The sequence below is a fragment of the Cygnus olor genome, chromosome 1 (assembly GCF_009769625.2).
Source record: "Cygnus olor isolate bCygOlo1 chromosome 1, bCygOlo1.pri.v2, whole genome shotgun sequence".
Taxonomy (NCBI): domain Eukaryota; kingdom Metazoa; phylum Chordata; class Aves; order Anseriformes; family Anatidae; genus Cygnus; species Cygnus olor.
The window spans coordinates 190,372,125-190,397,893 of NC_049169.1; the positions used below are offsets into that span (position 1 = coordinate 190,372,125).

General features: G+C 40.1%; 1 protein-coding gene across 1 annotated transcript in view; it reads left to right on the forward strand.

Annotated features, from left to right (window-relative positions):
• The window catches only part of XPO4 (exportin 4), an 80,075-nt gene that overhangs the window by 16,553 nt on the left and 37,753 nt on the right, over positions 1–25,769 (forward strand). Inside the window, exons 2-6 of the mRNA XM_040544025.1 lie at positions 5,802–5,907; positions 10,097–10,238; positions 10,497–10,635; positions 22,784–22,900; positions 23,634–23,787. Of these exons, the coding sequence (XP_040399959.1) occupies positions 5,802–5,907; positions 10,097–10,238; positions 10,497–10,635; positions 22,784–22,900; positions 23,634–23,787 (658 nt within the window). The remainder of the gene's footprint in view (positions 1–5,801; positions 5,908–10,096; positions 10,239–10,496; positions 10,636–22,783; positions 22,901–23,633; positions 23,788–25,769) is intronic.

Genomic DNA, 25,769 nt, shown 5'->3' on the forward strand with positions numbered 1-25,769 from the left:
AGATTTCTAAGGAAGAAACAAAGACAGGGATTATTTGGTGACGAAAAAGTAAGTGGCAATATACAAAATTATGGAATTATGTGGTGCTGCTGTGTCAGGTGCTCTTCTTTATACTCACATAGTACAAGATGAAGGGATGAAGGAATGGGAAATCTGGCTAAAAACCTACCGGTGCTGTCTGTATTCTTGAGGATCCAAGTGCCCTTTGGAACAATTCAGTATGATTAATTTGTTGTGTTCCTGGCTCCTGCGTTTTTCACATCAGCAGATTGCTAATGCTAAGGTTGCCACAAGTAGAGCTTTGTTATGAGCAGTGCTGGGGCTCCCCTTATTTTGTTGGTAGGGAGAGAGGTGCTGAAGCTCTGTCCACAGTGGGGTTTCTCATAATGTGCTCACACAGGTAAGAAAGCGTGAGAGAGGAGATTTAAGGGGGTGTGCTGAACTGGAGCTCATTGAGATGGAACCTCTGTTTCTGACAGAAACCTGAATCCAACTTCATTTTTTATCCAGTTCCACACTGGAATGAAAAGGCAATTGCACGGAAGTTGTGTTTAGCTCCTTGTGAAGCATCTGCTCTAATAGAGCACAGCGTTTTGATGGAGGAGTTGGTTAGGATTCAGGAAATCACAGAAGGAAAAACCTGACTTGGGATTAGCTTCACGGCGGCAGTTCCTGACCTTCCAAAGCATTTCTCCTTGCATGTAAAATGGGGTAGGGTATTTCCTGAAAAGCGTGATGATTTTATTGATTTTTACGTACAGAAAGTGCAAGATCAATTGAAGGTTGGCATGTCTGTTAAAGGAAACTATTAAGAGTCTAAGGAAGCATATATTTTATAAGAAGCTAATTTCTCTCTTAACCACTGAAGATCACTGCCTAACTTTTGGGCTTGGTTGTGTTTGAAATGCAAATGGAGGGACTAGTTCCTGTCAGAACTGATCTTTATATACAGAAAGAGCTATAGTCATTCCCTGTGTATTTAATGAAATTTGAAGTGTACATAACACTACACCAGAAAAACGTGTGTACCTATGATCTGTGCCAACACATTCCTTCAAATTGCATCAGTCTGTATCCCAAAATATTAGAAAGATGCTGAGGATTCAACCACACGTTTAACATAACATGGGGAATATCAGTCTCCATCTCTCTTCTTTTTTTTTTTTGACTCTTGAGTCAAAAAAGGAGTTTTCTACTTTTGACTCTTTTCTCCCGAAGTTAGTGTTTCTGCTTTCCTCAGAAGGACTTTTTTCACTGTCCCATTTACTGCTGGTGACTTGAGGAGAGTCGTTGCTGTTATCTGTGGTCTCTCAGAGGAGTTGCAAAGAGAAAGCAAAGACCCCATCTTTCCTGTGCTTCTTCATTGAGCAGAAAAAAATGGCAGGCAAGATTTTTCACAACTGCAGAAAAAGTATGGGATTTCTCTGAACACCTGCAGGATTTGTGTCTTATAACATGCTTACAGGCTTTGTTGCAATTTTTGTTGTTGTTGCATACTTAAATAGAACTGGTCACGTTATTTTCTTTCTTACTAGCTGTCCAGGCTTGCAGATAAGTGTAGCAGCCTTGAAGGTATTTGTCTGCCAGACTAGTGTTGTCTTTTTTCAGCCTTTCTTTCTTTCCTGTGTGGATAACGGTCACTGGAGTCCATGGTCCTGCTGGAGTTGATCAGCAAATGCTGCTGTTGCTGTTCCTGTTCTGCATCCAGACAGTGCTGGTAGCTGAAAGGAAGTAATTTTATTTGCAATGCTGTGTTACCTAGGAGCTGTCTGCTTATGGGGTGATACCTCATATCTTGCTATGCTAAAAAACATCCTTGTCCTGGAGAACTTTGTATAGGTAACTTGTAAGACAAAATTTGCAAATAGTTGTTAGCAGTAATATCAGGTAGTACAAAAAGGGAAATGGTATGACTGGCAGTAGTTTCAGCATGCCAAAGGAACCCAATCGTTACCATTCCAATTTTTAATTCCCTCTAAGCTTGATTGTCTCCTTCAAACTCTTCTCTGCAATTTGAAATAAGATCATGAACATGTAGGTATTCTGGGAGATCTTCCAAGCACAGCAGGTAGGCTGGGGTATGTTTCCAACACTGTTGTGTCAGGCTCACTTAAGCCAGTGGTCTTGTAATGTGAAATTTGTGCACAGAATATGCATGTGCTGGGTTTTTCTTTAAAGCCTTAAATTAGCTAGACTTTAAAGTACTTTTAATTTACCAATAACTGATATTGAGTACCGTGAAGACAGAAGACTGTGAGCTTTAAGCTCCCTCTGGTGGCTGCACTTTACAGTCCAAAGCTCGCCTGTAGCACTTCTCTAATCATGACAGTTTTGAGTGTGAGTTCATAATATATAACTATTATTATTTTAATTAATACAGGAATATGGTATGCCTTATGCCTTCCCAAAGTGCCACAGGTCTTCTGTAATCATACTTCAAAAAGCCAGAAGAGTTAAAGTAATGTGAAATAAGAGCGTTTTTCTAGTTACTGTAAGCGTAAGGGACTATTTCCCATAAAACAGCTTTAATTATTTCTTTTTTACAGTTGTGCAGCAATTTACTGCTGATCTTCCTAAAAGAGGTTTGTCCTTAAGTATTACAGAACACTGGAAACAGAAACTTTGCATGAGAAACTCAAACTTCGTTAATGCAAAATTGCAATCAAATAGTCCTGATTTAGTTTTCTTGCTCTAAGAATGTGCATATAAATGTCCCCAGACTTTGTCACTTACACCCAAAGCATTTCTTCTGATGTTGCTATAATTAGTGAGGTTTCACAAGCTTGTAGAGCTGATCTACAAGATCAGTAGTGCTAAAAGGGCAGTATCATTTATTAGGGGGGAAGGAGGGAGGGATTGTGGGCTAGATAATATAAGGGATAGTGCAAGGAGGTGACAAGGCCATGCAGGTGAGAGCAAGAAAGGGAGTGAGACTTCTCCTTTTGGTGGCAGAGGGTAACTAGAAGTAAGTCACTTGTCTTTGGGAAGCTTCATTCTTAGTTCTCATGAAACTTCATTGACCAAAGTTGTGTATTTCTTGAGCCTTCAGAGGATTCCCATGACGTTGTGCAGCATCAGAGGCCATAGATTAAATGTACTCTAAATGGTAAATGGTGCTGAAAAAAAGCACCCTATGACACATATGTCCTGTGCTGTGCTGTCTTACGGTGAACCAGGCTGGAGGACTGATCCAGGTGCAAAAAATAAGCCTGCCTTTGGGATGCTTTTTCATGACCACTTCCTTGGTCTGGCTCTCTGTGTTTGCACAAATGCTCACCCACACAAAGGGGAGAAGTGGGGGCTGTGTTTTGCATTTGGGTTTATATGCAACAGCACAGACTGAGGTGTGTTTCAGGCTGTGGCTGTGTTTTCATCCCTGTGCTCTTGATAACCTGCTCCAAATGCTTATCTAGCATTCAGCACAGCAGGGCCTGTGGCATTGAATGTAGTTGGAGCCTGCCCAGAGAAGCACTGCTGCTCTGACTGCAGAAACCACCTCGGCTGGGGACAGCTCCTGGTGACGGCTGGATGCGATGCACGCAGCAGAGTTTGGGTTTTATCGTGCAAGCAGCACGTGCCTTAATTATGTGAGGCTTTTTTTTTTTTAAGCAGAGCACGGGCTTGTGAAAGTACAGGGCACTTATTCTTCAGTGGGGAAAAAAAAATGATGTGTAAGAAGGGGCACAGCTGCTCATTAGGATCCACTTAATCAGATGATCAGCAGTCTGCTTTCCTTTGCTTCATTTGGTCAGATTATTGAGAAAATGAGGAGCATCAGTTTTAATCTGTGGATTTACTAGCTCATGTTTGAATCTTCCATTTTCTGTGGTTTGTCAAGGATGAAATAATAAAATCAGATTTAATGTATTTACTAGAAAATACTAATCTTAAATTTAATACCCTGGTCTTTATGCTAAGGTGTTCATGCTTTTATTCCAGGAGCAGCAGGTGCAGATCAAAAAATGCAGCTCATGTATGATCCTTGGGTTGCCGGGGATAAGACTCAGATGGGGAGTTTAGAAGTTCAGCTTAAGTTCAGTAACGTACTCTAACATCTCAACCTGGCTTTTTACTTTTTATGCAAGGCCATGCTCATAGAGTCATCAAGGTTGGGAAAAACCTACAAGATCATCTGATCCAACTGTCCCTGAACCACCAATGTCACCCACTAAACCGTGTCCCTAAGCACCACGTCCAACCTTCCCTTGAACGCCCCCAGGGACGGTGACTCCACCACCTCCCTGGGCAACCCGTCCCAATGCCTGACTGCTCTTTCTGAGAAGAAATGTCTCCTCATTTCCAGCCATCCAACCTACCCTGGCACAACTTGAGGCCATTCCTTCTAGTCCTATCAGTAGTTACCTGTGAGAAGAGGCTGACCCCCAGCTCCCCACAACCTCCTTTGAGGTAGTTGTAGAGAGCAGTGAGGTCTCCCCTGAGCCTCCTCTTCTCCAGACTAAACAGCCCCAGTTCCCTCAGCTGCTCCTCACAGGACTTGTGTTCCAGGCCTTTCACCAGCTTCGTAGCCCTTCTCTGGACATGCTGCAGGGCCTCGATGTCCTTCTTGTAGTGAGGGCCCAAAGCTGAACACAGCACTCGAGGTGTGGCCTCACCAGAGCAGAGTACAGGGGGATGATCACCTCCCTGGCCCTGCTGGCTGCACTATTCCCGATACAAGCCAGGATGCCATTGGCCTTCTTGGCCACCTGGGCACACTGTCAGCTCGTGGTAAGACGAGTATTGACCAACATCCCCAGGTCCTTTCTATCAATGGAGCCATAGTCTTTCTACCTGCGTGCGTTCCTTTCTTAAAGGTGTATCAGTTCAGCTTACACTGCCTTGTGATATCAGTTCCCTGTAGGAGTATTTTTTTGCTATGTACTTGTTGAGATAAATACCAAATACCCAACGTTGGAGAATACTAATGGCAAAGGGGAACAACAGCATGGCTTTGCGAACAGCTGGTATTGTCTGCAGGGTTGTTCTTACCTCGTGGCCTGGTGGGGGTGTCAGGATTGCTCAGTGTGGCAAGTCTGCTCTGCAGACTGTTAGCACTGTCATCAGTGCTCCATCCCACCTCATGATAATCCAGGGTCCTGTGTGGTTTCGTGCTTTATTTGTAGGTGACTTTCACTTAGAGAAGCAATGTGGAGCTGGCTTCTAGCAGTAGTGGAAAAGCAGGAGTCATCTGGACAGCCAAGCTGCCCGTGATACAAGGCCGCTGGGGGACCAGCGCGGCCATCCCCAAATGAGCTGACCTCCAGAATCTGAGCCCTTGCTCCATCTTTAAGATGTCAACTTTAATGTTAAACACTAGAGGGTAGTATGTTACTGCCAATATGTGATTTTAAAGCATATCCATAGTCGAGATTCTTAATCCCTCGACTTTATTAGACATTCAAGTCTTTTTTTAAAAAAAAGAAAGAACTAAAGAAAAAATAGAACTTTGTTTCTGTGACTGTTTGCATGTTGACAACATAATTGATGTGCAATGATATTTTTGGTTTGGGAAAAAAAGGATTGGGTTGACAATCTTCTCAAGCATCATTCAGAACATAAAATTATTTGCTTTCTGCCTGATGTCTTAATGGTCACACTTATGAGCACACAATGTGAATGCACAGTGGTATAGAAGAAGAAGCTGTGACTAAGAAAGAACAGGTAGTTTTACCAAGTGATACTTGCTTTTGATATTTAACAAGGCAAATATTTATAAGTTCATGACATTGCTCACGTATTTACAATTGGGTTGTAGTGTAACTGCTTTTTAGTACTTGAGTAACTCTTCTTTTCTCTTTCAGGCACCACCTTCCATGGTCAATAATGAACAACGCCAACATGCCGAGCACATATTCTTATCGTTTCGGAAATCAAAATCACCATTTGCTGTTTGCAAGCATATTTTGGGTAAGTTTTAATAAATGCAGTTAATCAGTTTCTCTAACTGGAGCTATGTTCTTCTACAGCTGGGAGTACGGACATTAGTTTTAATTTTGAGGAAGGGTGCTTTCTGTTTGTGTGGCATTTGTTTTTGTTTTTTCCCCCTCAAATTTCATGTTTCATATATTTGTTTCAGTATAATAGTTATACAATGACTGTGCTTGGAAGGGATCTCAGGCTGGCTCTATGCTGGAAGCCTGGTCAACATTACGTTCAGAACAGATTGTTAGGAGCTTTGTCCAGTTAGGGGCTTTTGCCATGCGGAACAGAGAAAACTGAAGAACTTAGTGATTTTTTTTTTAATTTGTATTTTATTTTCTTTAAGGCTTGGACAAACGTCTCATTTAAAAGATTTGAAATACGTATTGTTTTTAAGTATTGAAAGTAGATTTACAAGCAAGTAAGAAATGTTTTTAAAATGTAAGCAAAGTAATTCAGATCTTTGTATTAGTAACACACTGTGTTTGTGTTTAAGCAGTACCTACAAAAATTGATTTAAAAGTTACTCTTCTGGAAGAGCTTGAATCTGGCATTGCTGTTGAAAGGGGTAGTACTGCTTTCAACATTCAGTGCCAGGTCCTGTTCACATGTTACATCCTGTGCGGTGGCCACATGGTAAGCTGAATAATGTATTGGCAAATAAACAGGATGGCTTTAAGCAGATCAAAAAACTGTTCCAGGTTCGCTTTGCAAATGTTTTTACCCAAATATGAGAAATCATGGCACCAAGAATAGGAGGGATCAGTTAGTAGTTGCAAGATGGCAAGGCTGCTTCTTTTGGCATTCGTTTTTGCTTAAAGTCTACTTGAAACTACAACTTAAATGTCTGCTGAGCTGCTAAATAGCATTAGCCAAAGATCAGTAATGGTAGAGGGTGAAGCCTCATGCTGCTCTAGGTTTTGTTTCTGGCAGCTCTGAAGTCAGTAAAGTATAACTTCATTTGGCAAAGTTACTAAACTGATGTAATAGATTAGCCTTTCCTCTATTACATGCTTATTGTAATACTGTCTAATCTGTGGAGTTTGCAGAACAATCTGTAGCAGGATTGCTTGATACTTCCCATTATACTATTGGTTGATACATCTGCTGCTGCCAGCTCTTGTACTGGTGATGAACTTTTCCATGGCAGGAATCTATTTCAGGTTGAATGTCTTAGTTGCTGTTAACAGCACAGCTTTTTTCAAAAATTATTTGGAAAAATTTCTGTCCACCTAATAGAAGCAACAGAATATCGATTCCAAGTTTTGTGGGATTGTATGTGTGGGGGAAGGAAAGAGGTAGGTAGGTGTCATCTTTTATCAAAAATTCCTGGAAAACCTGGAAATGTGTGGAAAAGAACACACGCAGCAGGGGGAAGCAACTTTTAATTCCAAAGATTTTGCCATGCGGAACAGAGAGATATTTAAGAATTTAGACATTTCTAATGTCTAAAATGATTATTTTCATACTTTATTCATTCCACAGTGTTTTTTAAGTTATTTCAAAATTTTCTGGATTAGAGAAGTATAATTCACGAATATTATGGTATTAATATTGCAGGCCTTCTACTATGTTTTTAAATTATGCATTAATATATAGAGCAGGGTGTGGTTCCTTTCCTACACCCACTTGCAAACCGAATTTTTTTCTACAAATGAGTTCAAGGTTTTAGGATATTACACTAGTACTTTGTCTGGTCGTGAAGGCTGTAACGACACTTTTTGCTTTTAGTTAGGACAACTCACCCTTCCTCTCCTCCCCCCACCCCATTTTTTCCCCACCATTGATTTTTAAAGAATTTTATGTGGGCAAAAGAACATATGTAAGTAACCTTGCTTGCAGAACATTTAGAGCTCTAAGTGATGTATTTGTCACTACTTAGAAGTAATGGAAATTTATGAAATATTCCTAGCAATATTATCTGTGCTAAGGGATATATCTCTGCATCTGATTGACAAAGAAAGGAACACAGTTTAGCATTATTAACGAAAAATGTCTGCAGTGATAATTCCGTTTTTTCTTCTGAAATATAACTGGTTGGAAGGAATGTGAGCTTGGTTTAATGCCTTTTGAATGTCTAGAAATAATACATCTTTGAACTGCTCATTTGCTATCACCATTGAGAAACCAGTGAGTTTCCAGACAGGGCAGTTTTCCTTGCAGTGGCTTCTCCAGTAGGTAGTTGAGATGCCGAGAACAGAAAGAACCTGGAACAGAAAGACTTTTCCCCAGACTTTTTGCTTCTTGAGTAAGTGTTCATACAGTGTGGACAGAAAGAACAGCTGATTGAAGGAATATGAGCAGGTAAGGATAGGTAGGAACCAGAAGGCAGATAGGGCTGGCTTTAAAAAAGAAACAGGAGAAAAGTGCTCAAGACAGAAACTGGAATGGAAGATAGAGAGCGATAATAACGTTGATGGTGTTCATGAAGTGTATGAGCCACACAGGGAGAGCAACTGAGATGATGAGCATAATGAAAAGGAGAGGAGCCACCACTGTATGATTTGTTTAGAAACCTGTAGTTGAACCCACAAAGCATGAGGCTCTACGTTCTTCTGCTGTAAGCTTATAGCTGTTAAATGTACTGGCAAAGCTTGTCCTGTCTTTCTTTAGTAACTTCATGTAGAGGATAATGGTGCTGTGACTAGTTGTAAGCTTACACTGAGTACTGGAGGTCTGTACTGTTAATGATTGCAGTTGTGCATCTGTGGTACTTGACGCAAAGAAGAAATTCCATCCTCTTTTATTTTTTTACTAGCATTCTCTTTTTGTATGAGCTTTGTACAGTTTGAAAAAACAGAGACCCAGAAATTAGAAAGTGTCAGAATTAAAATTCCTGTGCAGGAATAATTTGGCTCATCTTTATGTATGTGTTGGACATGCACATTAATCTTTTAATTAAGTGGTTACTTAGTTTTTCAAATTAAGCTTAGTAGATTTAAAGGTGGTTTGTTTTTAATTTAAGCATGTTTACCTGGGTAGGGTTTAGTTTTGAAGCCTGATTAAATTACTTATAAACATTCTAGCAAATTGGATGCTATCTTGGTATAGAACTTGCATATAAAGGAACGCATATTATAGACTTGTGTGTGTATATTCAGTGGAACAAAGTTTGTTTTGTAGTTGTTTAGGGACCACCATCCCATGACTGAGGCTTTCTTCAGCAAACACATTTTTTCTGGTCCTGGCAGGTTGCGCACCATAGCCCAAACTCCATTTCTGGCTCTGGAATTTTATTTCACCTTTCATATTTTGTTTTTGCCACCTTGTGGCTATGCTTTTTCTGAATGCTTTTGCTGTTTTCTACAGACTCGAACTGTTTTGAAACTGTCTAGTGAAATACTACCTCCTATTTCTAAGTTAAAATTTTTAAAAGCAAAGGATCAAAAAAAAGCCCCCAAACCAAAACAAACAGGAAAAAACAACAAAGAAACCCCAACAAAACAGCCCTGTAGCTTTATATCATCGTGTTATGAATTACATTCAAATTCTGGGGCTTCTCTTTAGATTGTAGTATAAACAGTCACCATTTTCCGTAACATCTTTTTCTAGTTTCTTTAGCCTGCGTATGTACGAAGTAATCAGATATTCAAATAATAAGGGCTAATGATTTCTAAACTTCAGTAAGAAGTTATATTTTGACTACCTCAAGATAAACATGCAAGCTTAAGCTTAGTGTAGAAAACCTTAAATACACCAGCCAGTAAAACTTTTGCTTTGGTAATTAAGCACAAATGCTATCTGTAGGTGTGAGTTACTTCTTATTGCCATCCATAAAATGCATGTAATTCTATGTACCGTTGCTTCCAAAGGCAAGCACTCGAATGATAGAGGACTCTTCGTTTTGGCATAGCTGACAATTTAATCATATTTTAATGTACTGTGACTAAATCTGTCATCTATATTTTTTGTTCCACAGTTGTGTTAGTGGTCTCATTCTTGATCTTGGGCGCCGCTTCCTGGTGTAGCCAGCTTTTCTTCCCCCAAGTCTCTTACTCAATTGGGTTACTGATTTTTTTTTTTTCCTCTTTTAAAGTATACATTCTTTGTTTTCATAGTAACAAAATTATGTTTAATAATTATTTAATAGTAAAGTCCATTATTTTTTGTTAGAAATATATAGAAGATAAATACGTCTGTCTTTCGATACTCAAACTGACTTTGTTTTTCCCCACAGAAACTAGTAAAGTGGATTATGTTCTTTTTCAAGCTGCTACAGCGATAATGGAAGCAGTTGTAAGAGAATGGATTCTGTTGGAAAAAACTAGCATCGAATCATTGCGAACATTCCTTCTAACTTATGTCTTACAAAGGCCTAAGTAAGTATAAGAAAAAATGCTGCTGAACGTGTAGAACTCTGCATAGCCTTGTTATCTTTGTGTTTCCAAGGATAGTGGTGGAAGACCAATAAAACAGTAATTTTTCTTCCAATTTCTTAACACTTAGTTGACTTCCATAGAGTTGTCAGCTTGCCTTGATGTATTCATACACAAGGTTTGAAAAAGAATTACATTTAAAACTTTGAGCATTGATTTCCAAAATTGTTTTCAAATCTATTTTTGCAATGTTGTTTACAGCCTTCAAAAGTACGTTCGGGAGCAGATTCTATTAGCAGTAGCAGTGATAGTGAAACGGGGATCATTAGACAAATCTATCGACTGCAAAAGCATTTTTCATGAAGTCAGCCAGTTGATCAGCAGCGGTAACCCCACTGTGGTAAGTTTCTGTCCCTCTCCTCCCCCTTCAAAACTTAAGCGATCTATATTAGTGTAAAAGTTGTGTACTTAGTGATTTATAAAATCTACTTTTCTTATATAAAAATGAGAATTAGCAACAAGTATTCAATTTGTTTGATAACCATTAGAACTGGATAGAGCTAGTTGATAGCTATTCAAGCAATCATTTACTAAATCTGAGATTTCTGAATAAAAATGCCTTGGGACTAGTAGTAGTATGTGGTAGACGCTATACCATGTTTTTTAGGGTCTAGGCTTCTCTGAATAGCCACTTTACCTGCCATTAATACGATAGGTTTTTTTTGTTGTTGTTTGTTTCAGTGGGTTTCTTTAACAGCTTGATCTGAAATGGATTTTCCATTAGCTGGCAGGTTCGTGGCACTGTCCTGTTTCCATCTGTGCAGTGCTGCACCCTCCTGTGGCTCAGCTGTCGCAATAGGCTACCAGGAGGCGGGTAGGTGGAGAGAAAGGGGCGTGAGGAAGGAAAACAGGGAATGGAAATACAAAACTTATTCTAGATTTAATGTCATACTACTGGGGTAAGCGTTACCTTCCACACTGAGCTCAAAGTGGAAACAAGGTGTCCAATATCTATCTGTGCATTTAGTGAAATTCCGTTTGCTATGCCAGGAGATATGTTTAGAATAGGTCATAATAGAGGCATGTAACTAGAGATTAAAGAGGTGATTTTTCTTCTACCAATTGCAAATCAAAGATTATGTAGATCTGTGCTGAAATCTTTAACTGAAGCTTTTCTCAGAAAAGTCAGACCTTGAAGGAACTGACTCTTGTGCGCTTAGAGCAGCAGTTACGCTAGTTGTGAGCAGCAAATGTTTAACTCTGAAAAATTTGATCAAAGTGTACTACAAGTAATGCAGCTCATGTCATGGTCCTAAAAATAGTGTGTCACCTCTGAGCACAACCGAGATCCCTCCAGGGTATGGAAATTTCTGTTACGTTTTTAAACCTTTCACTGTTACTTACCTTAATGAGAACATTTCAGCCTTTTGGTTGTGTATAATTTGGATAGAAATGGGCATTTGTTTAGAAGAACAATGCTTAGTTCGTGCTTTCTTCCAGGGAACGTAGTTTTATTTTTTAAATGGAGTTACAATGGAGGATTTCAAAAGCTTTTTGCATGCCTCTGTGTGTGCTTATGTAGCTTATATGATCTTTCCAAAAGATACAAGTAGGGAGTAAATCAAAACTTTGGATGTTCACAGAGAAGTCATCTCTGAGTTAACTTGCACAGTGCTGCTTCTGGAGTTGTATTCTGTGTATGCATTAATGCACAGGCACGCTGTGCTGAGCACAGCGTGCAGCACGCTAAGACTGCCAGCTGGAAGTATATCGCCGCAGGCTTGCTGCAGAGCGCAGGGCATCACAGTTGAGCTCCAGCTGGGGGAAGGGGCAGGATTTTACTCTCCTCTTCTCCAAGCGCCGCTTGCTGCCACCGTACAGAGACCAAGTTTCCCCTTACCCACCCCTTTCACAAACAACACTTTCTCCGTAGTTTTTCCAAAGTATTTATGCTCAAGTTTTAGGAAGGGTATTAAAAATGTCTTGATTATAGAATATGCTAATACAATTTATTAGAAAAAAGTGACACGTGATGCTGTTGGAACACGTTTTCCATAAAGCACAGTACGTTTTGACAGGCTGGTAGTAAACATGTGCTCCCATGTACTTCAGGGGGCTTTATGTTGTAAAATACTATATTTTGTATAGTAATAAAGATTTGTTCTTACAAATGGTTTTGTCTTCCGAGACTTTGCTGCAAGAGAATTCCTCGTGCTGGCACAGTTTCAGGTGACCCAAGACTTGGTGTGTTTAAGACACAATAAGAAGCAGTAATAATATTGTGTGTTACCCCAGTACCTATTACAGCTAAACTCTGAGTTCAGGGTATGCCTTTGTATAAATATGTAATAAATTTGAAAGGTAATAAATTACATGTCCACTTAAACTTAACTTTTCAAATACGGGTGGGTGTTTTTATCAGCATCTCCGTGGTGTTGTGCTGTGCCCCTTAGGCTCTTAGTGGAGCGGCAGTGGTGCGGTTGTGTTGGTGTGACATGGAGTCCGCACTAAGAGTGCTTCAGGATATGGTATGAAGCTGAGGTGGTGGTACTGCTTTCAAGGTCCAGGGTACAGTGTTGGCCCAGTGATTTGAAGATGTACCACCATGGACATTTCTGCACTCTACTGGATATGTTTATATTGTTTATTGACAAAAACAGGCCGCCACCCCAATCAGGGAGGCAGATAGGACGGGGTATGGGTGTTGGGAGAGATCAGTGGATGTTTTCCAGCCTTCAGTACCTCTCTTTGTCTTGGTTCTTTCAACTTCTTTTAATCATGTCCTTGCTGTGATGTGCTGTGCGCTTTTGCTTCCAGCGTTATACTCTCAAGTTTCTGGAGCCTGTCACACCTTTGTGACTCCCAGTTCTCTCTCTGGCCTCCTCATCCATTTCTGCATCCTTTCCAGACTTCTGCTCCCCACTTTCTTCTGATCTACTGCCCACCCATTTGCGTCTTCCCCCCTGAGGTTCAGTCCAGCAGCTGCAGAAATAACCTTTGTGGTCAGCAGCAGGTCATTTTGTGCTTGGAAGTGTTCAAAGCTTTCAGGTATGGCTCTTAGCCATTGACAGTGGCTTTCTACAGGTGACCCTACAGCTGAATCAGTCTTATTGGGGTAACAAGGAAAGACTGGATGGGAAACTATTGAAAAAAGAAGACGTGTTTTGTCACTACAGCAGGGAAAAGAAAACACTTTTTGGTCTATTCAGAAAAGGAACGTAAAGAACCTGGGACTAAATGTGAAGGAAAGGGCTGGCTTAAGCTGAAGATGTGGCTACTTAACTTACGTAGCAGTTGGGAACGGAGAGAGTCCTTTTTAAAAAAGCAAAGTGGTCTCTTGCCTGCTTCCTGCTTGTTTTCTCATCTGTGTGGGCTGTGAAGCTACCTGCTCCTTCTTTATTTTATAAGCATGAAGTAGGTACTTAATCTTTTCCACTCCCTGCAAATATCTGTCCAGTTCCTGTCAGACACCTGTACTAGTTCCATAACCTTTGGGGACTTTTCAGTAACATGTTGACAGGGTCAAGTCCTGAATGTAGGTGTAAAGACAGCAGTGAATGCAGATTCTACTGTCATCTGTGTTTGGGTCCTTTTTCTTCCCAAGCATTGGTTAAAAATATCTTCAGAAATCGATGTGTTTTCAGGATGGAACTTGAAGGCATGTTGAATAATGTCGCAAACTGATGTGTGAGCAAGACTGTTGAGAATGAAAAACTGGAAGAGATCAGAAGGAACAGAAGGAGAGGAATAGTGATGAGAGGAAGAAAGTGGGCAGGAGATTAAAAAGCTGGCTTTAGTATTGAGTAATCTGTTAATAGTGGAACACTATGTACTTGTTAAGAAAATAACAGGGTGTTAAGGAGAGGCAATACTACAGGGATAGGAAGGATGTGTGGTTAGAGCCAGGGTTTGGACCTGGAGCATTGGCTCCTGTTGTTGTTTCTCCACAGTACAGACCTTTATGGGTCCTATGGAAGAGACCTCTGTCTGAGAAGAGAAAGCAGAGTGCAGAGGATCTGTCTGCCTGCTAATTTATAAACAACTTTAGGTAGTAAACCTCTGGGGGGATGAAGATTAGCTTTGGAGTTTCTATTTCTGTTCTTTCTTGGCTCTTCCTAGAGCGTCCACACAAGCAACCCTGCTCAAGGACAGGCTGTAAGCTCCCTTCAATAGCGATTTCAGCATCTCTTTTCAAAGTCTTCATCTCTGGGGGACAGAGTTTCTGGCAGTAGGCACAGTGTCACGAGCCAATCTGAAAATGCTAAAGACATGTTTTCTGTCACTGATTTTGACGAACTGTGTGGGCCAAGTTCTCAACTATAAATACCTTCAGTTTCTTGGCCTTTTCTATTTGTGTTAGAATATTGTGCTTTTGTGTAGCCGAAGGATTGATTTAGTTTGTTCTTCATTCCTGCCAGAAGGACAGGAATCCTGGCAGCTAAGGTAATCAATTCCCAGGAGCAGGAACCAGTCTGCATGCAAACACAATCAGATGGACTTTGTCTGCACTAGGATGTGGATTCTTCCAGAACACGGGTAGGCGGATGCAGACATGGTCCAACTGCTGCAGACCTGACACAGGACTGGGAAGCCTCAGAAGCAGTGTTTTTTGGATCTACAAAGCATACAGTAGGATGAATCCTACTATATAGTTCCATATCTGAACCCTTATGTTTTCTGTATATGAAAAAGTTGTCAAGACTTGCTGGAAGAACTCTGCGATCCCAACATTTGCTTCTATCTTAAAATTTACAAATATGTTAGTCTGTTTCCTGATATTTGAAGTTGGGCTAGAGAAGAGATGGAGATGTTCCAGGTTACCAAAAACTGCTTGGGAATGTGATGTGGATCTCATGTGAAGAATGGGAAATATGAACAATCAGAACTCTGGGCATTTATCTTCATTGAAATATGTGGCTTTCCCTTCAAGGCTCAGAAAGTTGGAGTCATTCAGCCTAGAGAAGAGAAAGTTCTGGGGAGACCTTATAGTGGCCTTCCAGTATATGAAGGGAGCCTACAAAGAAGATTTAGAGGAAAGGTTGGGCATGGTTTAGTGGGTGATATTGATGGTAGGGGGATGTTTGGACCAGATGATCTCGGAGGGCTTTTCCAGCCTTAATGATTCTGTGATTCTGTGACTTTTTGTCAGGGAGTGGAGCGATAGGACAAGGAATAACAGTTTTAATCTAAAAAAAGGTAGGTTTAGATTAGATAGAAGGAGGAAATTCTTAACCATGAGGGTGGTGAGGCCCTGGCACAGGCTGCCCAGAGAAGCTGTGGATGCCCCATCCCTGGAGGTGTTCAAGGCCAGGCTGGATGGGGCTTTGGGCAACCTGGTCTGGTGGGAGGTGTCCCTGCCCATGGCAGGGGGTTGGAAGTAGATGGTCTTCAAGGTCCCTTCCAGCCCAAACATTCTGTGGTTCTGTGCAACTAATCTGTCAATAACAATGGCTGACTAGATGACTAGTTATGTTAATGTAGCATTTATGGGCCTTATTTCTGTTCTTTAAGAAGAATTTTACTCTGATCCCTCTCTAGCTGTTGCTGTCTAATGTGGTAGTGTAAGAGTTGGAGAGGCTCTCTCGACTTTTACATTTTGAGAATTTTGACAAAACCTTTTATGTTATTTCCCCCTCACACACATGCCTTGTCTTTACCCTCAGCTATATGTTCTGGTCCAAAAAAATGACTACCTTTTCCTGTGCACCTTACTGCCCTTGAAACATACTGAGTTTAAAAAACAGATGGTAAATTAGGATATTTAACTTGTTTCCTTCATTTTCACAAGTGGCCTATAAAGACCTAGGCTCAGGTGTTAAAGATAGTTTGGGGAATTCTAGGGATCCAAAAACTACTCCAAGTGCAAGGTTGAAACTGCAGAAGAACTTTAAAATACAAGTATTTTTCAATGCTTGTATTAACCAGGGTGCTTTTTAAAGCTTTCAGATTTCTGTTTTGAAAGAAAGCCTATTTTGTCAGAGATAAAATACCATACTCCAGCTTAGTTGCTTAATAACTTTAATATTAACAAATTCACAGCTCCCAGTATTATCATTTACAATAGGGCTACGGTTTCAAAGACAGGGTTGGAAAGTGAGGAGCCATGATCCAGAGGAGAGCTGTGTGCTCCCTGTTCTGTGTATGGTTTCCAAGGCTCTATTTCCTCAATTTGGCCATCTCATGAGATGTGCAGATGTGGAGGCCCTTGGATGTAGATTCAGTGGTAAGGAAGAAACAATACCTTTCCATGTGTTATAACTATATATTTATTTCTTTTAGTACTGTGGTGACATGCAAATAAGCAGGCTTCAGGAGAAGAGCCTCTTTAAGAAGCTTATTGACCCTGTCTGCTTGGTCTTTATTCCCTCTCAGGGGCACTACCTTTCTGAAGACATACATAGGCAGACAGTTTATTACTGAACGTAAAAACAACCAGGTTTCTCCCTCCTAGCCCTTTTTTTTTTTTTTTTTTTAAAGCAGATCTGCTCTGGAGCACAGCCATGTAGCACAGGTCATTTGGCACATCTTGACAGTATGGCAGGCACAGGGGGCCAAGGCCAGGAATGAGTACTGGGAAAAGTAGAGAGAGAACGGACTCCTGCCTGCCAAAGAGCACTTGCCAGGAGCATGACCTGCCAAAAATAAATATACATCATCCTCTAATTCTAACGCTGGGTTATACTGATGGCAAGCCGCATGGTTAGTCTTACTATTTGATATTTTGAATTTAATTGAGGGTCTTGGATTTGTTCATGCAACTACCGTAGGAGAGAAGATCCAGCTGGTGCTTTTCAGGCAAGAACCTGGAGGAAGGATATGTTACCTCTAGATAAATGGCTTTCAGACCTTCACTTTTTTTTTTTTTACAAGGTTACTTTTTTCCCACCTCCTGGTTTCTGCTTCAAATCTTCTGTCTCCAGAGAAACAGAGAAAAGGACGTTTTGCACCCCAAGCTTGAGCAAACTCAGCCTGGACCGACCTCTTCAGCAATCATTAGAAGCTGCTACTTCTCTTCTCCCTTTGGCCAAAGTGCGCATATTTCACATGCCACAAGATCATCTTCCTGTGGCCCCCAGTGATTTGCAGGGGAATTGGTTTCCTCTTTCTCAGCTTAGTTTTGGGGGGTTGCCTTGCATGGTTAGTCCAGGTTTCCCCCAAGAAGCAGAAGCGTGGTCTCACTGCCTGTGTTGCTGTAGGCACGGCACGTTAACCCAGAGCCGCTCATCTGTCGTGGTGGAGAAGGAGTGGGGAGGAAAGGGGTGCTCTGCCCAGCCAGTCTGTTACTGCTGACAGCACAAATCTGCAGCTGTGGGTCCTATTCCTATCGTCCAGTCCCTGCTCCACAGCTTCTTTTTCCACCAGTCGGCTCATTTGGGAAGGATAAAATAGATGAAGTCCACTGGGTTCTTCTGGTGCTTGCCTATATTCAGAATATATTCCATTGGTTTGCTGTTTGTTTGGGACCTACTACTTCAGCTCTTCTTCAGCTCCTGGCGTGTTGGTTGTTGGCTTTTTTTTTTCTTAATTTCCCTGTTGCAATCCTGTTACGTGTTGAAAATCTGGAGTGTCCCCAGTTACTCTGTGCACATAATTGTATTTCTTTTGGTCTTGTCGCCATCCTGTTAACTGTTACCTTTGCATTTGGAGATGCAGCTTATGTTTTGGGGATTTATGTTCTCTGAAAATGTTAGGATATACAGCTGCGCTTGTTCAGGGAAGTTAGGGAAGAAGCCTGTTACCTCCTTTATAAAGGAAGCCTTGCTTTAAACAATTTCTTTGGTAAAACTGCTTTTGATGTATTCTCACCACAGAATTCTATCACCTACAAACAGCACAGCAAATTTTACCTCTGAGTAGATCTACTGTCCTACTCTTCCTGCTTTCACACAAGTTAAAACTAGCTGATTTAGGGATGTTGTTAAATGCTTCTTGGTGTTTCCCTTTGGTTTCAGTAAGTTTGTGTTAAAAGAATTGAGACGAAGTCCTATAAGTACACATTCAGGCAGGCAATGATTTAATGTAACAGAGTAGATCTTTGCTCTGCAAATAAGTGAGATCTGTAGTCTTTTAAATATATTTGCTTCCTTTTTCTGTAGGTATGAATGACATTGCATAGTATGTGGGAATGTGGGGCAGTAGCTCGATAGTTCATTTTATTGTAGAGAAATGAATGATCAAATCAAGCCTCTTGACAGCCTGAATTTCAGAACAGGGAAAGCATTTTTGGTGGTGTAGTTGTCTGCTTTGTCTGTTGGCTTTTCTGCCTCGGAGCTGGTGTACCACATGTCCATTTTTTCCTAAGCCACATTTGAACTCTTCTTCCTTTCAGATGCTTTGTAACCTAACTACCCTCAAATGAAGCAGTTCACTTATTCCATGGGCAGTCCAGGCACAAGTGTGAAATCCCTTCAAACATTATGGCTTTAACTTTTGTTATAGGGGACATTCCACTTGCAGGAATAAGTTGCATTTTCCTAATGCATCTGAGTTTTATGAACTATGAATAAATGTTTGCTGTTAAAATGGTGCATGGCCCTCCTGTAGTGTCTGTGTTTTATTTAAAAAGAAACCCACTAAAACGATGTCACTACTGGGTGTCTGATTGCCAAGTTAATCTCTTATCACAAGTCCCATTGATCTTCTGTTTGAGCAGCTGAGAGTCTATTTTATGTATAGCGATCTTTCATAAAGTTTATTCCTGGTAATAAAGCTAACTGGGGAGAGTGCCAAGCTATTCTCAGAGGCAGTCCGCTCTTGACAAGAGAGGTATTTTATTTTGTTAGATGGGGTTATTGTTTGGGCATGTACTTGTGGCAGAACTAGTGAAATCGCTAGCAAGTGAGTCAAGCCACGTTCAGAGGTGTACTCTTACTGGTATGAAGTTAATGGCATTACTGGGCAATAGACACTCAGAGCTGACTTTTAATATGATGCCCGGCATCACGTGCATTTTCTACTTATTACTGTATGGTATTATTAAATTGGATTGTTCATCTCTTCAGTGGCATGGCAGAAAACCTTTAAAAAATTTAATACTTCGCATGTGTTAAGCGTATTCAATTTCATTTTGTTAAAGGAAGTGATTTTATTTCACGGAGCACAACTGTGTTTCTATGAATTTGTGTCGCTTTTCAGGTTTTTGAAATCTTTCTTCTAATACCGTAGCAAATTGTGTCGAGATTTTTTGTCGTCATGCCAAATGTGTACGTACCAAATGTGTAAATTCAAAAAATGTATTTTAAAATTTTACTTACTAACCTATAGTGAAATTACTCTTCACAAAGAGTAATTTCAGTCCCTCTGCTCTTGCCTGTAAACTGTGTAAACTTTCTTCCTTCTAGAAAGCCATTGTGTGGCAGTCTCCTCTGCCTGTTGTTGAGGTAGACTTTAAATTTTAGGCCACAATCTTTCCTCTGGCCTGCTGCTGCTGCTCTGGTGATCTGGGTATCCGGGCATGCTTACAGCTCCTCACAGGTGAAAGGGGCAGGGGCAGGTAGCGACACAAGGGCACACGTGTGCCCCTCATGCCCACAGCACCCTTGGGATGAGGCAGGATTTGCACGCCAGGAAGCAAAATACCACAGGGAAGGAGGTGGTGGGGTGCTGGGAAAGCAGCGGGAGGGAGAAGTTTTGGGGAGGGAAGGAGGATGGAGGGCTGCAGTGTGTCCTGGTGTTTGCTGTGAGCGAGGCTGCTGGAAGGAATAAAGTGTGAAGATCTCCAGTAACGTGCTTCTTTTCCTCCTTCCGTGCTCAGAGCAGTTACCGAGGTCAGAACTACCTGAAATACCTGTTGCTGAAATCAGTGGTCATGTCTCCAACTTTTGCATCAGGCTCGAAGCAGGATCCCTCAGAAACAGCTCTTTTTTTTTTTTTTGTAGTTCAAGGAGCCACTGCTCTTACGTCTTTGAGGAGTTTTCTTCATCATGAATCCTAAAATTTATCCTTCCTTTTAAATTTCGCCTTGAAACCAGGAGGAAAGCCTAAAAAACATCCAGGATGCCATTTTTTTCATGCTTTAACATGTTACTACTTGAACAGAAAGGCTACATGGTTACATACTGTACAAACAATGGAGAGAGAATGAAAGGAGAAGATGTCAATTTCAGCTGATACTAAATATTTCTAGTCACAGTGGGAACACATAATTTTGCCATTTGCTCCTTATCTGTCGTTCTAACCCACTTATTTTTCTAGTAATTGGCAACCGGCTGCCAGGGATGGGTGGTCTGCATCACTGCCCTGCTTGTCCCGTGCTGCTCCGAATGGCAGCGTGTTGAGGAGATCTCCTCACGGTGAAGCAGTTTTAGCAGCACAACCACTGATACCGGGTGGTAATCGTGGAGCATCAAACTCTGGGGATCTGTGATTACAACTAGTGGTGCCCTTACTTTTCAGCTCTGAGACGTAGTGATGTATCAGTGCATTTGTAATTCAAATATAAATTCAAGTCTCTATTAAAGTATTTAGAGAGCCTTGTGAGATGTCTGCATCTCCTGGCACAGAATGGAACTGGGCAGTATTCTCTGGAAACTTCTCCATTATTCCTTTAAAAACATGTATTCTTATCTGAAGTGTTGTTCTAGAGCTTAACTTCACTGTTTTTCTTTCTCTTTTTTTTGGGGGGGTAGAGGGGGTGGGTTGTGTTTTTGTGTTTGGTTGTTTGTTTTTCTTTTTATCAGATTAATTCTTTTCATATGGAACTCTTAATGTTGGACTTGAAACTCAGTGTTAGCCTAAATTTTTATATCAGCTCAAATCTGGACTTCCTGCAAATTTAAATAATAGTTCGTTGCAGAAATAGCTTACATGGAAATTTGGAAATAAAATACTGAAGTGTTTGAGCTAGTTAGGAGTACTCTGAATCTTATATAGAACTGACAAAATTGCATTTCTGGTGGAGCAGATTAAAGTGTGGTGTTTTTCACTGGCAAACTGTTGCTTTTATCATGAGTGACTAGATGAGAAATAGTCTACTTGAAATAGCCTTCTTGAAATAAATAGTTATTTCCTTAAAATGGGAAAATTTAGATTTAGCAACTGATCAGCAATATGCTGGCCTGCTGTACAGCTTTATTATGTAGTAGAAAAGAACACCCATATGTTATCAGGAAGCTGCTATGTTTGATCTGTCTGGGACTTATTTAGCAAGTAAGAATGTTAATTTAGTGTATACTAGCTAAGATAACTAGTTGTCTGGGGGGTCAAGGTACTGACTTCAGAGGCATTTCTGAACAAAGATGTTGCAGTTGGTGGGTGGATGGCACTGGTCTCAGCTGTTGTATGAGCTTGCATAAATAGTATCATCTCCACTTTAATCTTTCGGGTGTTCAGAGGTAGTGTGCATATTTCTGTTTAACCCCTGGACACTTGCTGGCATGCATGACCCTTTAACAATTCCTATCCCTCTGTCCATCCCTGGCACCTTGGCTCCGAACGGTCTAGGAGTATAGCCAGTGATCTTCAAGTTTTTTGTTAAGAGTCTGTCTAACAAAAAGCGTTTTCATTTCATTGGTATATAGTTTCTATTGTGTTTATTACATTAGTATATGGCACGCTTCTGAAGTACTTTTTACATCCCTGTTATACAGCATTAGCTTTCTTCTGTGTTTAACGTTCAGTTACAGAAATTTATTAAAACTGGTGATGATGGCTACTGGACTTTGGCATCAGGAAAAAAAGCCTTTTTTATTTCAAAAATAGCAACTATGGCTGGAAAAGTTTCATAAAGAAAAGTTGGCTTTTAAATTGTGTTCTATCATAAGCATTTGATTTACCTTACCTTAAATTTTGAGAATGAAGATGATACTTAAACATATAATCTTCGTGTATCTGTTTCTCTAAAATTAATGTTTTTTTTCCTCACCCGTTTTTATATCGCTTCAGCGACACCATTCCGAAAGAGTAGCTTTCAAGGTTCTTTCTGAGGCTTGTGGATCTTGTGCTTTGGAGGAGAGTATCTAAAAGCTTTTAAGCATTAGAGCTTTCTGCATATTCCTCCCCTTTTTTGATGAGGGAGAGGGAAAAGAGGGTGCATTGCAGGTGCTGTTTTTGACTAGCTTTTATCACTTTCTGTGGTATATGTTTAATCATGATCAAATACCAACACGGTAAGTGTAGCAAATGCAAAGAAGTGCCAAAATAAACTTCAGAGTGATCTGAACTGTTAGATGGATAGAAAAAAAGTATAAACTGAATCTTCCCTGATCCTAGTACCTGTAAAACCACGTGCATGGGGAGAGAAAATTAACAGGCTGGCAAATGGATTGCGGTGTTTGTTTCCATTTTGTAGAGCTGATTGTACAGGTGCTAGTTTTTTATGCTGCTCAGATACTTGAATTTTTTGTGTAAGGGTGGAGCTTGGATGATTTCAGAGATGGCTCACCCAAGCATCTCTAATCCTGAAAGTTTGAGTTGTTCTAATTTGTGTTAGAGGAAACTGAACTAATAGCTGCAGAAATATGCTAATAAAGTAACTTAAGGACAATGTAGGTGGTGTTATGTTGTCGGACATCTTTTAGTTATATTATTCCCCCTTATTTTTTTTATAGCAAACTTTGGCCTGTTCCATTTTAACGGCGTTGTTGAGCGAATTCTCAAGTTCAAGTAAAACCAGCAACATTGGACTAAGCATGGAGTTCCATGGTAACTGTAAACGTATATTTCAGGTAAACTAGTTCTGTATCAATATATGCTACCTGTGTTTCTAAAATCTATATATTAAGAAGCAGAAGTACTTTCTTGCACTAGGTGTGTTCAGTTAGTGTATGCTTGACAGCATTTAATTGCACTAATATATATATTATAAATACAGATATTGGCTACCTTAGGAAAATTGATAATGTATTTTTTAAATACTTGTATCAAAAAAGTGCCACCTCTTTGCCCATTTTATGAATGTAGAGCTACAGATCTTTACACGGTTGGGCTCTTTAATTCCTTGGCTACCAATTGCAAACAAAACGAATACTCTGTGGAACAATGATAGTCTTAAATATAGCTTTGGTTTAAAGCCAAGGAGAGCTATGTATTTAAAAATATTATTGCAGATGGTGTAGTCTGGTTGTCTCAGATGTATTGTTTGGCCAGGCAGAAATGTTTTTGTGAAGGCATTGCTTTAAACTCTGACTGTTGTGGAACAATTTACCAACTTTTTTTTATGCCAAAGACCACACCCCTACTCCACCAGTTGTTAAAAAGATGTTAAGTTTTTCCTTTAATGACTAAACTGACGTAAATATTTTTATTATTATTTACCAACATGTTGCATTAGTTTTGGCAAATAAGATGGGGGTTCTCGCTGTCAACTTTGGAATATTTTCTGCTTTTTAATGAAAACTTGGGTGAACACAAAAATGACTGAGAGACTCTATTAATATGTTGTGTTCATCCTGACTATAGGAGGATGATCTGCGGCAGATCTTCATGCTCACAGTAGAGGTACTTCAGGAATTCAGCAGACGTGAAAACCTCAATGCTCAGATGTCTTCAGTGTTTCAGCGTTATCTTGCACTAGCCAATCAGGTCTTAAGCTGGAACTTCCTTCCTCCAAATTATATCCTTTTAATGTCAGGCCCTTCATTTCAACTGACTTGGATCACCTCTGATGGGTGATAAGTAAATGTGAGGAGAGAAAAATGTAAATTAAAGTCTTATATTTAGTCCTTGATTTGTTTTTTTTCACTCCTGTGTTTGCTTAAGAGGTACTTATATGAAGAAGCTGCTGTTACTTTTCATTAAAGTATTTTATATAAAAGGCAAAATTAGTTCAGCAGAGCAGCTTCCAGTTCAGAGCTGATGATCCTCCTGGTTGTAGCAAGGGATGGGGAAAGTGTAACAAACTACTTTAGTGCAGAACCAAATGGTGAAGAGATCTAAGTAAGCTCTGTTTAATTTTTATGCAGAGGTCTGGTCTTTCTTTTTGCTCTCAGAGATGAGAAGTGGGTAGGTGAATGCCCTGTCATTCCAAGATGTGCATGCTCAAAGGTTTCCCCCAGTGAAAGAGAAGAGATGGAATCTCATTTTTTTGTTGTTTGCCAATATACTGGTGCTGTTGCTTCCCTTTTCATATTTTTGTGGTGTGTGGTGGTTATGAATGTCCAGGGAAATGTAGAGATGGTAAGCAGAGGAAGAAACGGGAATATAATGAAGAATCAGAAAGAGAGAGTGAGTCTTGGTGAGGGAGGGAAGAAGAGAGGTGAAAAATGCTTAGCCTGAAAAATGGGCCAGAAGAATATGGTAGAAATACAGGGTACAGCGTTACGATGACTCTTAATAGCTACACCAACTTTAAGATACTGAGCAAACTTACCCAGAGCCAACCTGTTAAGCTGCTTTATAATCTTTTTTCTTAAAACTGTCTGAATAATTTGCTACTGTTACACATACTGCAGCAATCTTGGTGTTGCCTTCAAACCCTCTATATAGGATTTTATTTGAGTTTGACAATCAGAAGGCAGCATGTGTGTGTTTCTATATTGTCTTTGTTCATTATGTAATGAGCAGCAGAAGTGAAAGTGGATGTTCTTTGGTTCACATCTGTAAAGTAGAATGCCAGATATTGTCTTTTTGGAAAGTGCCATGGATGAAAAGTAAATATTCCACGCCTATTAACCACTGAGGTGGTTTGGCAAGGGGCCAGAGAGGAATTTAGTGTGTGTGCTTACAAGACTGAGACTGGAATCAAATTATTGCATCTTATAAAAGTTTGCAGAAGAGAATTTGGGATTTGTGAGAATTCAAATAATGTGTGAACACTTTCGATTTTTAAAGCAGTCACTGTAGATAGAAAGGAAATGCCTTTGTGTTGTGTAGTGGTGGGTGGAGGTCATTTCCTCTGATTTTTAGTCTTGCCTAATGCAAACCTCTGATGTACACCATCAAAAATACCGATGATGTTACAGTTTGAAAGTGAAAACTCTAGCTTTTTCATGAACACTTTATCCTAACCTTAAGGTTTGCAATGGTGGGTCTAGTTAAATACAAGCAAGATGTTGGTAGAAATTTATTCAGGCCTTGAGAGTTGCAGCTTTCGTTTACACCTGTATATAATTAGAAGTGATCCAATCTATACGTATTTGTAAATAAGTGTTAATTGTAATAGCTAAGCAAGGCATATCGCTATTTGAGATTAACAGAGTTTTCTGCTACTTGGCCTACTTGAGATACTATTGCTGTTAAATTCTGGCCACTTCTGGTGTAGATAGACCTTTAGTTTGAACCACCACAAGTGCTCTTATGTGGTTCTATTTTACATCTTTTTATAACTTAGGTTCTACATTATATCATCTTGTTTTCTGCCGTTGGGCATTTCATTTTGCTGTAAGAATTATGACACTGGTTGTGCTCTCCCTCCTCTATTTAGCAACCTGTTTTCACAGAACTTGGAATGGCTTTAATCACTTTTGAGAAAAGTGGGTCTTAACTAAGGTTCAGTAGCTGTTAGGGTGACAGCCACATGTTGATGTAGCTGTTGATTGTTAGTTCCTGGACAGTGAAGCTTAACTTGGCTGCAATTTCTACATAGGTAGCACATTA